Source organism: Bufo gargarizans, chromosome 1 (genome assembly GCF_014858855.1).
Source record: "Bufo gargarizans isolate SCDJY-AF-19 chromosome 1, ASM1485885v1, whole genome shotgun sequence".
Lineage (NCBI taxonomy): Eukaryota > Metazoa > Chordata > Amphibia > Anura > Bufonidae > Bufo > Bufo gargarizans.
In genome coordinates this window covers 291,796,909-291,815,075 of record NC_058080.1, presented here as the reverse complement: position 1 = coordinate 291,815,075, position 18,167 = coordinate 291,796,909, and the positions used below count along the sequence as shown (strand labels likewise).

At 39.4% G+C, this 18,167-nt stretch overlaps 1 protein-coding gene across 1 annotated transcript in view; it reads left to right on the top strand.

Annotated features, from left to right (window-relative positions):
• The window catches only part of EPHA5 (EPH receptor A5), a 472,285-nt gene that overhangs the window by 389,486 nt on the left and 64,632 nt on the right, over nt 1-18,167 (top strand). Inside the window, exons 9-11 of the mRNA XM_044278770.1 lie at nt 9,781-9,848; nt 10,440-10,565; nt 17,044-17,229. Coding sequence (XP_044134705.1) covers nt 9,781-9,848; nt 10,440-10,565; nt 17,044-17,229 — 380 coding nt within the window. The remainder of the gene's footprint in view (nt 1-9,780; nt 9,849-10,439; nt 10,566-17,043; nt 17,230-18,167) is intronic.

Sequence of the window (18,167 nt, the reverse complement as noted above, 5' to 3'; positions counted from 1 at the left end):
TGTCTAGTCCTGTACCAGATTTATCACAGGGGCTCAAACTGGATGAGAAATGTGGTGCAGGGATAGAGACTTTTCTCTAACCCTATACTAATTATTGGTTGTCTTAATTTATGTACTAAAGAATTTATGCCAGAATTCAGATATAATTTTTGCACTTTTTCTAGTAAGCCATTTCCAGTGGTGATCTATGCAAAGTGATTTTTTCTAAAATTAGATTGCATTGAATTTTGGCACAATTTATGACATTTAGATGATCTGTGAGTCATTACTATCTATTAAATAGTTGAAATTGAGTCACTAATTTGTCCTAATGTAGTCAAGATGAAGTCAAGACAGCAGTAAATGAAGAACAAGTAAGTAGTACAAAAAGTTACTAAAGGTCATTTTTAACGCCACAACTGCCCGTGTGTTTAAATGTACCCAGTAATGCATGTAGTGTCAGACTAGGTTGGAGGTCCTTCAGGCAATCCATGTTGTAATATAGTAATGAGGTTGGGCAGGATTGCTTTTGAGTTTCAGAAGCTAAACACCCCAGTAAGCATTTACTGCTGAAGTTTAGACTTTTTAGGGGCTATTTCATAATTAATATTGTAGTTATAGTCATTGTGTGATTAAAACTGCAGAATGTACAATGAAATTACCAGTCTAAGGGTATATCCACATGGGACAAAAAAATATGCCATGGATTTCCCCGCAGAATTGAGGCACGTTTTGTTGCAGATTCAGCCTGTGCATTTCCATCAATATAGAAATCCAAAGATTTTTTTCCACAGCATGTGAATAGTAAAACAAGAGACTATTATTATAATCTGGAAAAAGGACTTTTTAGTGAACTGTAATACTCAAGATTTAAAGGGGTTATCCAGGAAAAGATATTAAAGACTTATTCGCTGATAAGTCATCAGTATCAGATTTGTGAGGGTGCGACACCAGGGACCCTCGCCGTTCAGCTGTTAGAAGAGGCCTTGAGTACTGCAGCCTCTCCCTAGGTCAGTGACATCACTGTGCATCGGTTACATAGCCTAGTTGCAATACTAAGCACTGCCACTATACGGTGTACGACACTGTCCTGTGTCAGTGAGTGCAGCTGCTTCTTGAAACAGCTGATCGGCAGGGGTGCCGAGACTTGAACCCCCACTGATGTGTTAATGATGCCTTTCCTAAGGATTAGTCATCATTATATTTTCCAGGATAACCCCTTTAATGGTCTCTTTATTTGGTACCTACAGAAGACAATATTTTATCTATTTTTATTTTATTTCATTATTTTTATATTTTTCATATAAATATTTAAGTGACGTTTGTTCTCAATTCATGAATAATGTCAATTAATTTTACCATTAGCATTTTTTCTTATCTACTACTTATGTACTACTATTAAATTCACATACCCCATGCCTGGAGGATTTTTGACTCTTTCTGTTTAATTATTGAGAATTTTTTAGCTCTATAAGGCACATAGAGCAACCTCATATCACTCAGCATGTAAGACGTATTTATATTTTTGTAAAAAGTGAAGCCACTGTTGATTTTTATTGCATATGAATAGTAATGCAGCAGGGATCTGGTCTTCACTGCAGAGGAATCACCAGGCGAGTACCTCTTGAACAGTTGACCAATGCGGATCAAGAAACGCCAGTGTGTAGCACCAAAAGAAACAGGAAGAATCATAGTCTGGCCTTGAAAATGGCCAAAAATAGGACATGTCTGCTTCACGGATATGTGAAGAGCCCCATAGACTTTAACTGTTTCTAAAAACGCAGTGTGATGGCTGTTACTAAAACGGCTATCGCACATCCATTTTTCACTGTCGTGTGAATGAGGCCTTAAAGCCAACAAGAAAATCTTACACCTAACACCAACATCAAGTGATCTCCTCTCTCAGGTTTACCAATAGATCACAATTTATGACTAAACCATCAATCTCTTTAAAAACAGTAATGCTATAGACAACATTGAACTGACTTGGAATATATTGTGTATATATGAGCATAAATACTACATAACCACAGGTGATATACAAAAGAATCACACCATATTCAAATCACAATTATTTCAAAAATAGTACAAACCGGATTCCAAAAAAGTTGGGACATTATACAAATCGTGAATAAAAACTGAATGCAATGATGTGGAGGTGCCAACTTCTAATATTTTATTCAGAATAGAACATAAATCACGGAACAAAAGTTTAAACTGAGAAAATGTACCATTTTAAGGGAAAAATATGTTGAATCAGAATTTCATGGTGTCAACAAATCCCCAAAAAGTTGGGACAAGGCCATTTTCACCACTGTGTGGCATCTCCCCTTCTTCTTACAACACTCAACAGACATCTGGGGACCGAGGAGACCAGTTTCTCAAGTTTAGAAATAGGAATGCTCTCCCATTCTTGTCTAATACAGGCCTCTAACTGTTTAATTGTCTTGGGCCTTCTTTGTTGCACCTTCCTCTTTATTATGCGCCAAATATTCTCTATAGGTGAAAGATCTGGACTGCAGACTGCCCCTTTCAGTACCCGGATCCTTCTCCTACGCAGCCATGATGTTGTGATTGATGCAGAATGTGGTCTGGCATTATATTGTTGAAAAATGCAGGGTCTTCCCTGAAAGAGATGACGTCTGGATGGGAGCATATGTTGTTCTAGAACCTGAATATATTTTTCTGCATTGATGGTGCCTTTCCAGACATGCAAGCTGCCCATGCCACACGCACTCATGCAACCCCATACCATAAGAGATGCAGGCTTCTGAACTGAGCGTTGATAACAACTTAGGTTGTCCTTGGCCTCTTTGGTCCGGATGACATGGCATTCCAGATTTCCAAAAAGAACTTTGAATCATGAATCGTCTGACCACAGAACAGTCTTCCATTTTGCCACACTCCATTTTAAATGATCCCTGGCCCAGTGAAAATGCCTGAGCTTGTGGATCTTGCTTAGAAATGGCTTCTTTTTTGCACTGTAGAGTTTCAGCTGGCAACGGCGGATGGCACGGTGGATTGTGTTCACTGACAATGGTTTCTGGAAGTATTCCTGAGCCCATTCTGTGATTTCCTTTACAGTAGCATTCCTGTTTGTGGTGCAGTGTCGTTTAACGGCCCTGAGATCACGGGCATCCAGTATGGTTTTATGGCCTTGACCCTTACGCACAGAGATTGTTTCAGATTCTCTGAATCTTCGGATGATGTTATGCACAGTTGATGATGATAGATGCAAAGTCTTTGCAATTTTTCGCTGGGTAACACCTTTCTGATATTGCTCCACTATCTTTCTGCGCAACATTGTGGGAATTGGTGATCCTCTACCCATCTTGGCTTCTGAGAGACTCTGCCACTCTGAGAAGCTCTTTTTATACCCAATCATGTTGCCAATTGACCTAATTAGTGTTAATTGGTCTTCCAGCTCTTTGTTATGCTCAAATTTACTTTTTCCAGCCTCTTATTGCTACTTGTCCCAACTTTTTTGGGATTTATGACACCGTGAAAATTTGAATCAACGTATTTTTCCTTTAAAATGATACATTTACTCGGATTGAATGTTTGATCTGTCATATACGTTCTATTACAAATAAAATATTGACATTTGCCATCTCCACATCATTGCATTCAGTTTTTATTCACAATTTGTTTAGTGTCCCAACTTTTTGGGAATCCGGTTTGTAGATGTGCTGTCACGGCTGTGTCTCGGTCTCTGTGTTGTTTTCCGTGACATGTTTGCCATGCATGCTGGTTGCCTTGGGCAACATGTAGTTTATACAGCATGTGTGTACACTTCTCCTTTATGATTTGTTTCCCTTCCCAGTTGGGTGCTTGTGGGGGTAACTACCTGGCTGGGTGTGGTCACTAGGTACTTATATTGCCTGTGGCTGGTAGCCTGTAGTTAGTTGTCCTCCAGCCTCTGTTGGTGCTGGAGCTATGCTCCTGTTCTGGGTATTTCATCTGCCCAGTTAATGAGGGCCACCTAGTGAGACATCAATGTCATCCCATTGTTACCATGTCTTCCTATCTTACCCATTTCTATGTATGGTGTGGTTTATGTTCTGGGTTTGTGTTGTATGTCTAGTTGTTGTTCCATGTCTGGTCTGTTTTGTTGTGTATGGTCCTTCATGAATGCTAGAAATTTTCCTTGTCTGTGCCTTTGGTGAGAGGGCTACAGGGTTCCCCAGAGGGGGAACAGCAAGTCAGTGTGCAGCTCTGCCAGAGGCTGCCATGCATCCTGTCTGCATGGGGGTCCAGGCAGTTACTGGTGTGCTGGATTCTCTGGGTTTTTTGTACTGTGTCATGTATGGTGTTTGGGTTCCAGTACATATTCATATGTTCCAGTTGTTGTGGTGTGGACTGCTGGTGTTCCTTCCAGCAGGTAAGTGACCAAGTTTGCCTGTGCTCTTGTTCCAGTGGTTATTCTTGCCACTGGTTTCCTACTTGCCGGTCCAGTTTTGCTTATCACTGTCTTCTCTTTATATGTGCATGTTATGGGGATTCTTTTTGTTGTGGAGTGTTCTAGGGGTTAGGTGAACCCGCTCTGGAACATGACAGTTTGTTTTGTCTTCCCCTTTCATTGCATCTAGGCTGGTGGGAGACTCCTGTTCATCAGTGTCTTGGAAGAACAGGTTGTCTCAGTCCTGTCATTATTCCAGGGATCTTTAGGGTTAGTGGGGCCTTAGGTTCCTGTGTATGACCATCTGGGTCCGCTCATATGGATAGGAGTCAGGGCAAGTATTAGGAATGCTTTAAGAGGTTATTTGCTCCCTTTTCCGGGTGTACTGGCCTAGTTTCTATTCCTGTTTACGTTCGGTGTCCGGTAGGGAGTTTCCCCCCACTCCCCACCATGACGTGCAGATTTAAATATAAAAGCATAGATCATAATTATTTTTATAGATCTTTGCATATCTCTTATTGTAGACAGAAAATATTTGCACATACCTTCTGGATTGTACCGTAAGGTTTGAAATTTTCAGTAAACTAAATTTCATCAGCACAGCACAAATATCAATTATTATGCTATTTTATTTCCTAAATTATTTTTCATTTTCCAATTAACTCAATAATAAATGTAGGTTTCCTATTAAATTGTATCTACAGCCAGTTTTCTGCCAAAATGACAGGATTATTTATTGACCCTGTCCTATCCAGTTTGCCTTGACAAGGGTCAAGCTGGATGTATTGACAAACACTGTAGATGGTTAATTTGTCTTTCCAGAAAGTCTCCAGCAATTATCTGGATAATTGCGGCCAGAACAAGACAAAATAGAAAAACATTTGCATGAATTGCAACTATTAGGTCTTGACTTGCAGGAAATCACAGATATTAATGACTGAAATCTAATTGCATTTTCACAGTTAGTAAATGAATTTATATATCTTTTTTCCAACATTGATTAGTTTATATTTTGCTTACGGATCTGGCAATTGCTTAATATTAAATTATTTCAATTTGTAATGAGGAGCCACAAGTGCTATATACCTAAGGGTGTTATTACACTGACCGATATTTAGGCAGTGTGAGTTACAATATATGATGACTAGAGATGAGTGAAGTTATGGAAAATTTGATTCACAAAGTGCAGCAATGACATGGAACAGCGCACTGCCCCCAACATTGACCCCTCAGATGCCCTGTTCATCATCGATTGCAGCATTTGAGGCTATCATTTAGTCCTTTCAGGGGTTAATCAAGGTAAAAAAAAAATCTCACCTTATCCATTTAATCACTGTCGTTGCCAAAATTTCACACTGTGACATGATGACTTCATCATGCTAGCTGGTGTGACGTCATATGTCACAACGCGCAAACCCCTCAACATGGCCACAAGGGTCTCTACGTGATCAAATTGATGAGGTGAGTATGTATTTTTTTTGCTTTTGCCACCATTTCAGGGAACATTGGTTCATTGCCACAAAGTGCAAGGAAATTCGGCTTTGCGACAAATCAAATTTTTCCTGAAATTTGGATTGAAGTCAATTTGTTTGATTCTCTCAACACTAATGATAACAAATCCATCTGTGCTAGTTTGCACTAGCCTCATTACACAGGTGCTTGCTTGTTCACCGGATGATTGACTACTCAGTTATACAAGACAGTTATTGGGAATAATCGTTCCTGTCTAATAGGGTCTGTAGTTATTTTCCTGGGGCTCTTTCTGCGGCAAGCCCCACTCAGATGTATGGGACAGATGCAGAAATTTCTGCAGCAAATCCGTAGCATGTACAGTCAATCACCGTAATTCTTGGTTGAACTACAGTATCAAATAAACAAAAGTGTTCCCCCATAGAGGTAGTCCATGAAGCTTGCATTTGATCCACTGAAGAGAGAGCCTGGTTTTATTGATTAGAGATTTTTATAGTAAGCCCAACAGCCCTTATGAGGAGCCACTGATGATCGGTGAGACATTTTTCCACTAACTTTAGCGCATTCACAGTGCTGGTAGCAACCCACAACCTCTCCTTCCAGAGGTTGCCCCCCCCCCCACCACCAATCAATTATCCCTTATCTTGTCAATAGGTGATAACTTGAAAACTTGGCACAAACTCTTTAAGCAGGCCCCACCTACTTCCACTAAACTCTATTTCCTTTTTTTAGCAAGTGCCATAAGCATTGGAAAATCCCCAAATGTTGCAAAAGTTTGCACTAAATGATGATTGCTCATAAATGTGCAACTTTTGTAAACCGGCAGTTTCTCTCTGGCCGAATCCCTGCACATTTGCCAGGTAGCCGCTGGATTTCCACCAGACTCCATTATTGTCATTGAGGTCGGCAGCATTCCTGTAACATTTGGAAATCGCGGATCCAGAGAGCACTGAAGGACTGTTCTCTGTCGGAACAGCCTGCCAGAACTATGAATGGCGGCGTGAAACAGGCCTAACATGCAGCTTTAGTAAATGTCCCCCCTGTCGCTATGCAAAACAAAAGTATGTTCCAGGGTAGACATGTAAATGAAATCTTACATGATTTAAGAAATTTGGCTTATACTAAACTAGACAATTTAGAATGGGATATCTCTCTGAAAGAAAAGAATAGGACAAATGTGCAAAGTGCAAATGTGCTTTATTTTCGCTAATTTGCAGAATTTGTATATGTCTCCTGTGTAGGATCACCATACAGGTTGACTCCTTTAAACAGGTAGCTGATGATGCTCTGAGTCTGAACTAAACACTGTAGAATTATCACTCCAAACCATTTATGTTTTATAGAAAATGTACAATAGGTAACCCTTTCCTTCGACTTTACAATAAATATTAGCAAAGGCTTGAGCGAATCCAGGTTTGGATCATAAATCCGAAGTCGATTTGTAAAGAAATGCTGTTTTCATACAGCATTAAAATGTATGGGCTCCGTAGCCGAAGTTGCGTGAGACTTCGGTGAATGAGTACGGTATTCCTATCTGTATATTTGAAAACACTTTAAAATAGGAATCTGAAGTGGGCTTTGGGAATCCGAAGTGGGCTTTGACTGGTACCTGAGTACCAAAGCTCAGTTTGGATTCCAATTTTAAAATGTTTTTAAATACGCATATAGGAATACCGTACTCATTCACCAAAGTCTCCCGCAACTTCATCTATGGAGCCCGAACATTTTAATGCTGTTTTTTTTATTAATCGACTTTGGATCTATGATCCGAAACTCGATTAGCTCAAGCCTATTAGCAATGGTGTAAAAATAATATACTGTATGGTAAATGGTTAATTTGCTAGATTTAAAGATATCAGGAAGAGATACTATTTGACCCTTTTCACTAGTAAATGCTGGATTTCAGGAGTAAAGCTACTGACTGTAGCTCAAACCACAGCACATCTGTTTTCCAGCAATCCAGCATTTACATGCCAGACGTTACAGGGTATAATTTGTTCACTAAGTGACAAATTTATAGCCTGTTTATCTGATCAGTAAATTTAGTACATCTGGAAGCTCTATGGTAGATAATGTTTCATGGACAGGTTTCCTGCCATGCATTATTAGTGAAGCTGAACTATTGCTGCGATGCCAACATAAACCAGCAGTAGCATTATAGTATTATGCAGTGCATCATGTTGAGACACGTTTTTATGACACATTGGGGGTTTTCATGGCTTAATTTTGCATGTTAATATGACATGCTGTTGTATATATTTATAGACCTCCAGAGAAATTCATAATGAAAAATAAGCTGCCTTTATCACCTTTTTAATCTCACTTTAGATAATATGCAATAACCATTTAGCAATGACAAAGCCCTTTTTACACCCTTGGCAAACCCTGGCTTATATAGGAATTCTCTAGACTTTAAATGAAAACATACTGGGGGAGATTTACCAAGCTTAAAAGAGATGTCTCACTTCAGCAAATGGCATTTATCATGTAGATAAAGTTAATACAAGGCACTTACTATTATATTGTGATTGTCCATATTGTCTCCTTTGCTTGCTGGATTCATTTTTCCAGCCCATTATTCATTACTCATTTCAAGGGGTTACAGCCACTGCCACAGCACAGATACGTAGAGCCCGGCATAGTAACTGCTTCACATGCGTGCCTGTTTGGGCCGCCACTGTCCCTGCCACTAGAAAGTCCAGCACTTTTTACTATAGTGTGCAAGCACGTCCATCAATCACTGCTGGATGCAAGGTGGTCATAACCCCTGAATACAAGCAGTGTATAATGTGATGGAAAAATGAATCCAGCCAGCAAAGGAGGTAGTATGGACAATCACATTACATTATTAAGCGGCTTGTATTAACTTCCTCTACATGATAAATGCATTTGCAGAAGGGAAACAGCCCCTTTAATGATTGAGAATGCTTGCTCAATGTTCATGAAAAAATTGGTGTAGATGCCTTGCACCAGATCTATTATGTGTTCTAGACATTCTTTTGCGTCTCACTAGACTAGACTTGAAACGTGTCTACCATAAGGAACACTCCTTATTTAGGAAAGTGGCCTAATATACACAAGATTGCAACAAAATTGCACCAATTTTTTGGCCCAAAGTCTTGGTCTAGAGTAGGCCAAAAAGAGGTGGCATAAGGAAGAGCAAGATGAAACTTGCCTACAACGTGGGCCACTGTGATAAATGCAGTGCATCTTCTGCCTGTCATGTCTGGATTTTAGGTTAATCAGGGCACTGATAGGAAAAGTCGCCATAATTGACCTATAAAAACACTGGCAGGACACTGACAGCCGTTTATGGTGATAGTCTAGCGCTGATCATCCAAGCAGAAAAGCTGCAGCATATCTGTTGTAAAAATCTGCACCAGATAGTGAGGATTTTGTTCCGGAATTAGTTGTGGAAATTCCTTGGATTTGCTTCAGATTCCACCTTAGGTATAGTGTGAAATCCACAGCAGAAAAGTGGAACATAATTGACCTGCTGGGAATTAAAAATCTGCACCTTAAGTCGGGTTACTGCATGTGCAGATTTTGCTGAAGAAGTATTTGTCAGTGTGTGGATGAGATTTGTGAAGATCTCATCCACTTTGCTGCTGTGGTAAACAAGGCAGATTTTGTGAATCCTGGACAAATCTCCTGACACATGTGGTTAAAAACTCCAAATCTTTATTTAAAGCGCATAAAAACATCATCATGCAATACAAAAAACATAAAAAAGCTAGGCGTTTCGGATGAAACACATCATCCTTCCTCATGGATTTGCAAAGTATGACCAGCACCATCACACAGCAGACGCAGGCTGTCTAGAGAAAAGACTAACCAATGAAAGGGAATTGCATCCATCTAACATATTGAGGAACAAATATTTCCATTTAATCAAATAGGACGTAATAACCATGAGACTATCTCTGTTGTAGGCGATGCGGCTACAGCAAAGCTAAGCAAGATCCAGAAGAGGAAAAGATGCATTTTCACAACGGACACAGTAAGTATTATTAGGTTTACTGTCCAATTCTTTCAAATGTATATTAGTATAATTTTTGACTTCCTGATATCAGCCTCTTTGTGTATAGATTAAAAAAATAAGATTTAATATGAAAATATGATATTTATACTCAGCAGGGGAAACACATGTTTATTCATGGGTAAGGTGTCACAGACATATACTTGTGCACTTGCCAGCCACATCATAATTCAGATTATAGGACTTGTCACAGGACCTCTATGTACCATGCTCCATCTCTGCTTTCCGCTGTTCAGGTGTTCCACTTTGTTTTGGTTATGTGGCTCTTCACAAAACTTTTCACAGGAAACATCTATGTGATTATCAGGGCATCATGGTAAAGTTGAACTGGTATCTGAGGAACTTCTGAAGTGTAGCTAGAACCTGAATTCCACCTCATAACCATTCTTTCTGTCAGGAACGATTAATATTGTACAAATAATGTAGGTGCTTCCATTGCATTATATTATAGGTTGACACATACTGTTTTTATATCATTATATACAACATAACGATAATGCTTGTGTACTACTGTGACAACTAATAAGAAGACAGTCTTTTGTTCCACTACAGATAAACTTCCAGGAATAAAGACATACGTTGACCCTCATACCTACGAAGACCCAAACCAGGCAGTACACGAATTTGCAAAAGAAATTGATGCTTCCTATATAACTATTGAAAGAGTAATTGGAGCGGGTATGTATTTTGTACCTTCGCACAGTAATACAATTTTTTGTACTGACCGTAAATAAGTACATAAGCATTAGTGTGTTTGACTACTGTATGTGAATGTAATCACTAGAGATGACTGACTCGTTTTGCGTACAATTCTAAAGAACCGGTCAAATGATTTGATTAAATCATTTAACAATTTAACAATCACAATTGAACTCTTCCTGCGACGGCGATTTTATATTTTCGTTTTTGCTTTTTACGCACTGCCTTCCCAGAGCCATTTTTATTTTCTTGTTTACATACCTAAATGAGGACTTACTTTTTGCAGGATAAGTTGTACTTTGTAATCCAATTCATATTGCATACAATGTAGTGGGAAGCTGGAAAAAAAAAGTCTAAATGGAGTGGAATTGGGGAAAAAAAACACAATTCCACCATATGTTTGTTTTCCCAGTGTTCCCTAAGCAGCAAAATTGACCTGCTTCCGTCATTCTCAGGGTCAGTATCATTACAGCAAAACCACATTTATATAGTTTTTCTTGTGTTTTAATACTGAAAAAAGAAATAAAAACATCACCATCTATAACTTCTTTGTTTTTACATCAACGAGCTGTGTGAGGGCTTATTTTTCGCGGGACAATCTATAGTTTTTATTGATAAAATTTTGGAATGCAAAGGGAGGTTTTTACGCCACCCTTGCCACTTTTAAGAAAGCAGGGATGGCTAGCAGCTGCACAAATTTATCTTCATTCATGCCAGTTATGCATATGAAGCCAGAAAGCTCAGAATTGCCGTAGATTTCTGTTAAGGCACATGGACTGCTGGAGAATTTGCCTAATTTATGTTGAGGCCTACATCTCATCTTAAATTATGTTCGTCCTCTGGCAGGGGATATCAAGACTGACACAGAAATCCCCAGTCTTGATACATACATCTTTCCCATAGTCTTTTAGGTCTAATTGCTTTGTCTGTGACAGACATGTCTTATCACATCGGTGGCTGAACTCAGAATGGTGTCTCTGCTTGAGACCTTACATCATGCCTAATATACAAGTCAGTATTGTCCCTCACTAGCGGTGAGTTTGACTGCAAAGCATTGTGGACATACCCTCTGGCCAGGGTGCCGCCCATGGTCATGTGATCTTGCAACTTCATCTTCCCTGCACTGCTTACCTCACTACTTTACTGAATTTGATAAGCAAAATGGAAGGAAACCATTATTACACAAATCATATCACCAAAACATCAGCCTTGTTTGGAAGTAGAATTTTTCTTAAATTAATAACAAATTAATTTTTTTAATCATTTTATTGGTTTTCCCAGAGTCACATGTAAAGTATACATACATTGAAACTTCATAGAACATAAGTTTCCATTACAGCTTGCAGTACAACCACGAGTACAATTGGTCGGAGGTCAGAGTAAAATACCACAGCTAATAAAAACAGTTCTTCACGCAGGGGAGCATGAGTCTGCTCTGGTCATTGAAATGATTGGCTGTAATTTCAGAGAAAAAACTAAACAAAGAAACATGACAAAAGACACAGGAAAGGTGGGTGCGGCGGAGGGCAGGGGGGGGGGGGAACCAAGCATTACTCTGGTGAGTGAGATTTTAAATTCATAAACAAATTTGAATTATTCAGAATTGATTCTTTCATCTCTAGTAATCACTATTTATGTTATGTCTGTAAAAAAAATTATAATTCTGTGGTTCCTAAAAATGTACAGGCAAATGAATTACTTTTATGACAACACTTCCTGTTCTGCAGCTATTGGATGAAGCTGCACCTTCGACTTCCTGCTGTAGCCACCTCCTGCATGCTTTTTACACATAATACTGGTAATACTGAGAGCTGTCTGCTCATTTTACCTCCTCCAGCATTTTGATCAAACTGCAGAAGAATACATGAAAGAGAGCAGAGAAATTTCAGTATTACCTGTTTTATCTGTAGAGTGAATGCAGGAGGTGCGCTGTGCATGAAGTCTATGAGATGAAGCTTCAGTAGCTACAGAGCAGGAAGTGGATTTCAGTACCATCTCTATGCTGATATCACCCAATTATATACCATTTTGTGTGAAGTCATCCCTGCAGTATATTACAAAATACCAGTGATTGTTCCCTTTCTCTGACATCATGTTCTCTCTTCATCTGAAACTAAATCTTTCCAAAACAGAACTTCGTTTGTTTCCTACCATCTGCTACAGAACATGTTTTGGAGTTTGTCTGATCTTCATTCCCCACATTCAGTCATTTGCAAGCTTATTCCATCTGCATCTCAAAAGAAAAAAATCTTGTGGACACAGCATATTATTGCTCTGATACATTCTTGTCTTGATTCATTATTAATTGGCCTTTCCCTCACTAAACTTTCCATTCTATGGTTGGATATAAGCAGCCAGGCTTATCTTTATATCCAACCACTACACCAGTGCCCTTACCCAACGTCATTCACTGCACTGGTTGCCCATGTACTTTTACTAACCGGATTCCAAAAAAGTTATACAAATCGTGAATAAAAACTGAATGCAATGATGTGGAGGTGCCGACTTCTAATATTTTATTCAGAATAGAACATAAATCACAGAACAAAAGTTTAAACTGGGAAAATGTACCATTTTAAGGGAAAAATATGTTGAATCAGAATTTCATGGTGTCAACAAATCCCCAAAAAGTTGGGACAAGGCCATTTTCACCACTGTGTGGCATCTCCCCTTCTTCTTACAACACTCAACAGACGTCTGGGGACCGAGGAGACCGGTTTCTCAATTTTAGAAATAGGAATGCTCTCCCATTCTTGTCTAATACAGGCCTCTAACTGTTCAATCGTCTTGGGCCTTCTTTGTTGCACCTTTCTCTTTATGATGCTCCAAATGTTCTCTATAGGTGAAAGATCTGGACTGCAGACTGGCCATTTCAGTACCCGGATCCTTCTCCAACGCAGCCATGATGTGATTGATGCAGAATGTGGTTTGGCATTATCTTGTTGAAAAATGCAGGGTCTTCCCTGAAAGAGATGACGTCTGGATGGGAGCATATGTTGTTCTGCCCATGCCACACGCACTCATGCAACCCCATACCATCAGAGATGCAGGCTTCTGAACTGAGCGTTGATAACAACTTGGGTTGTCCTTGTCCTCTTTGGTCCGGATGACATGGCGTCCCAGATTTCCAAAAAGAACTTTGAATCGTGACTCGTCTGACCACAGAACAGTCTTCCATTTTGCCACACTCCATTTTAAATGATCCCTGGCCCAGTAAAAACGCCTGAGCTTGTGGATCTTGCTTAGAAATGGCTTCTTCTTTGCACTGTAGAGTTTCAGCTGGCAACGGCGGATGGCGCGGTGGATTGTGTTCACTGACAATGGTTTCTGGAAGTATTCCTGAGCCCATTCTGTGATTTCCTTTACAGTAGCATTCCTGTTTGTGGTACAGTGTTGTTTAAGGGTCCAGAGATCACGGGCATCCAGTATGGTTTTACGCCCTGACCCTTACGCACAGAGATTGTTTCAGATTCTCTGAATCTTCGGATGATGTTATGCACAGTTGATGATGATAGATGCAAAGTCTTTGCAATTTTTCGCTGGGTAACACCTTTCTGATATTGCTCCACTATCTTTCTGCGCAACATTGTGGGAATTGGTGATCCTCTACCCATCTTGGCTTCTGAGAGACACTGCCACTTTGAGAAGCTCTTTTTATACCCAATCATGTTGCCAATTGACCTAATTAGTGTTAATTGGTCTTCCAGCTCTTCGTTATGCTCAAATTTACTTTTTCCAGCCTCTTATTGCTACTTGTCCCAACTTTTTGGGGATTTGTTGACACCGTGAAAATTTGAATCAACGTTTCTTTCCTTTAAGATGATACATTTACTCGGATTAAACGTTTGATCTGTCATCTACGTTCTATTACAAATAAAATATTGACATTTGCCATGTCCACATCATTGCATTCAGTTTTTATTCACAATTTGCTTAGTGTCCCAACTTTTTTGGAATCTAGTTTGTAAATTAATCCTATTACTCTAACCCACAAAGCTCTCCACAGTGCTGAACTACGCTAAATTGCCTCTGTTTACCCCCTAATCATAATTCTGCTAATGATCACAAACTAACGTCCTCCTCCATTTCTGAACCTTCCACTACTGTCTCCAAGTCTTTACTTGTATCACACCAGTTCTCAGGAATGTGATTATTAGTTTGTCACCAAAGAAGAGGGCATCCCATTGCAGCATTTCCTGTACATCCCAGTGACATGCAGCCATTTTGTCATCTCCTGTAGTGGACCTACAATGTACAGTAAACCCTAGGAAACTTGTATTTAAGGGGCTTTTCAGGATTTTGTCAATTTTTTATTATCCCCCCGTAGCGTATGGTGTCTCAATGAAATAAGTGAATGAAACAATCATAATCACCTGTGCCCCACTGCTCCAGTCCAGCAAACTGGCTCTGGTCAGTCCCTGTCTTTCTTACTTTTGTCTGGTGTATGGATGTGGTCATGTATGGTGCTGCTGCTAATGACTGGCCTCATCACTGACATGTCCCAAAGCAGCACATGACCCAGCAGTGATGTCCAGCTTGGGGACACGCCATAGCTAAGATTAGTCATTGACTGCAGCGGTACATGTGACCATGTCTATATGTCAACTGGAGGTAAACAAACTGGGAACTGGAAGATTGACAAATGGAGCCAAGGCACCAGACTGGGGTGGCGAGGAGCAAGTGAGTATGTTTCTTTCTTTAGGTACCACATGCTATGGGGAGCTAATTTGAAAGGGACAAAATCCTGGAAAAACCCTTCAATGGAGTGAAATACTTAATGGCCCTGATTTGGTAAATGACCCCAGCAGCTCTGTTCTATTATCTATGAAAGTTTAGCCTGAATTCAGCTTGTAATGTAAGTAATGTCATAATATACTCTTTAAATCGGCTCCAGATCACAGTTTCATTAGGACAAAGATCTAATAAGATGTACTTTAATGAATCTCAGACTTTTTTGTCATCGAAAATGATGAAATCCCAACAGAAACTTGACCGACCACTCCCTTAGGTCAATGAGGTCCATTTAGATTCATAGGTATACATTTACCGATGGTTCTGGCATACCTGTCATGGCTTCAAACTGTGGAAGAGAGCCTTTTTGAAATAAAAATAAGTTATTCTGCCTTTTTATGTACTGGGTAGGAAATGAATGTGCTACCTCTGCAACACTAATAGTTACATCTATATATATCTTGTCTTACAGACAGATTTTTATATAAAATTAATATAAAAATGACTCTGAATAGATATGTTACGGTATCTTTGATTTCATAATAACTCTTGTAACTACATAGCTGTGAACAGTTTACTGCCTTTATTTTCAGCACAGCTAAAAGTCTCAATATGGAGAATGGTATGTTTAGCAGGGAACTGGGAGCACTGAACTACATCAGTTTATAGTCATCCTGCAGCCAAATTAATTTTTCCACCACCATTAATTGTTTTGTCCAAGGTGAAATATTACTGTACTCTAGGAAGGTATTAGGTAGCGATTTTAACATGTAACATTGTGTTTATTAGACTATTATTGTCTTTGTGAAAACTTGTTTTATGCTTTCTTATCTCTTTGTTTCTTATTTTTCCTTGTTGCATAAGAAAACATTGAATTTGCATATTTTGTTATTAGTATAGTCCATATAGTACCTGTGTTTAAATAAGCATATGGATATATGTCCTTACTGGTTGCTGGGCTATCTCTTACTAGAGAATAACAAAAAAAAAATATAATAATGCCAATAACAATTAGGCCTTGTTTATCTGAAAAATAATAAAGCATTAATTGTTTTTCAGCTAAAACTGAAAGTGGATCTAACATTCCTTATTTGTTTTTACTTTTCCGCCTTAAGGAATCTTTCCTGGTTTTGGCTAAGGAAACATGTGTGTAAGGGCATGTTCATATCTGCGTTGAAGCTTCATTCGGGGCCTCTATAGCTGATTCTGCCATAAAAGACCGGATAAAAAAAAGTCCTGCATGCAGGACATTTTTGTCTAGTAAACATACAAGTTTCAAAATGGATTCCATTGTAGTCAATGGAGTCAGTTCAGCTCTGTTCGTCTCAGTAATGTGCTGGATCCACCACTTCTGTTATTATTGTTGGAGCAAAAACAAAGAAAGTATAAAGTGATGGTATCAACTCATCCTAAGGTTGCTTCTGAGACTCATGTGTGAGATGTATATTTTATGGCAAAAGCAGGGTTGGATCCCATTTGAACAAAACAAACAAACATTTTTTAAAGGTTATATTTGAGAAAGGTTTTCTGTTTTGTTGTGATGGGAACTGAATCTGTTCTTGACATAGCCTATAATATACAACTCAAATACAGAGCTGTGTAATGGCCTAAAACTGCTATCTGTGACCTGGCCTTGAGGTGACTGTATATTTTTTTAATATGCTAGAGCCAAACAATAGATGCTTCCTGATATCTGCTTTCAGTATCATTCTTTTTACTTTTTTAGGTGAATTTGGAGAAGTTTGTAGTGGCCGCATTAAGCTACCAGGGAAAAGAGAATTTCCAGTTGCTATTAAGACTCTTAAAGTTGGATACACTGACAAGCAGAGGAAAGACTTCTTGGGTGAAGCCAGTATAATGGGACAATTTGACCATCCAAACATCATCCACTTAGAGGGAGTTGTCACAAAAAGTAAGTACTGGTAATGAGGGAATCAATGAATAAATGTATTCCAAAAAGTAAAAAAATAAAATATATTTCTCTATCATGCAGTTTTAGATACTTTGTTTTATAGCAAATAATTGTGGGCATTTGTCTTGCAAGGTCAAGTGAATTGGAACTACACAGCCCCATCCCCTATCACTGAAACCAACTACCTAAAGCATAACTTTTATTTAGAAATCATTAAATCAAGGTCCCTAACATGAGGACTAATATAGACATAGCCAAACACAGAAAAAGAGCTACTGCAGACCTGGTAGGCCGACACCTTGCAATCTTGGACCCCTGCAGGCTCACGATTAATGTGTCTGGGCATCGCTAGTGTCTGACCACACTGTTTACAGCGGTGAGGGGCGTTGTCAGGACTGAGCCATGGTGGAACACATGGCCCTGTTTACACGCCCCATGTGCGCTCCCTGATGACGTCAGCGGCCTGTGCGGCCCCGGATGACGTCAACGGCCCTCGATTCGCCCATGGATCTCCACCTACAGGCCATACACCCTCTTCCTACATAGGCAGTATTTCATTAATTGCAGGTATATCGTGACTTCAACAGTAATGTATGTATCTGTGAGCCACAGCAACTAAATAAAGAGTATAATCCAGATATTATGATGACGCATGCCAAATGACACATGGGAGGGTGAGGTCACATGATAGGCTGCATAACTTAGGATTGGCTAAGTAAGAGTAAGGACCGCCCCAGATGGGGTTTAAATGTCAGTGTGTGTGAGTGAACTAATTGGAGCCTCATCTTATGTGCCCCCTGGAGACCCCCCAAGCCAGAAACCGTTGATCTGAGAGGATGTACAATACCAGATAAGTACTTTACTGGTCTTTCTATCTTTATGCATTTACACTTATCATGTGGTTTCCCTCATATTTAAGTATTGACTTTGGGGTGCTC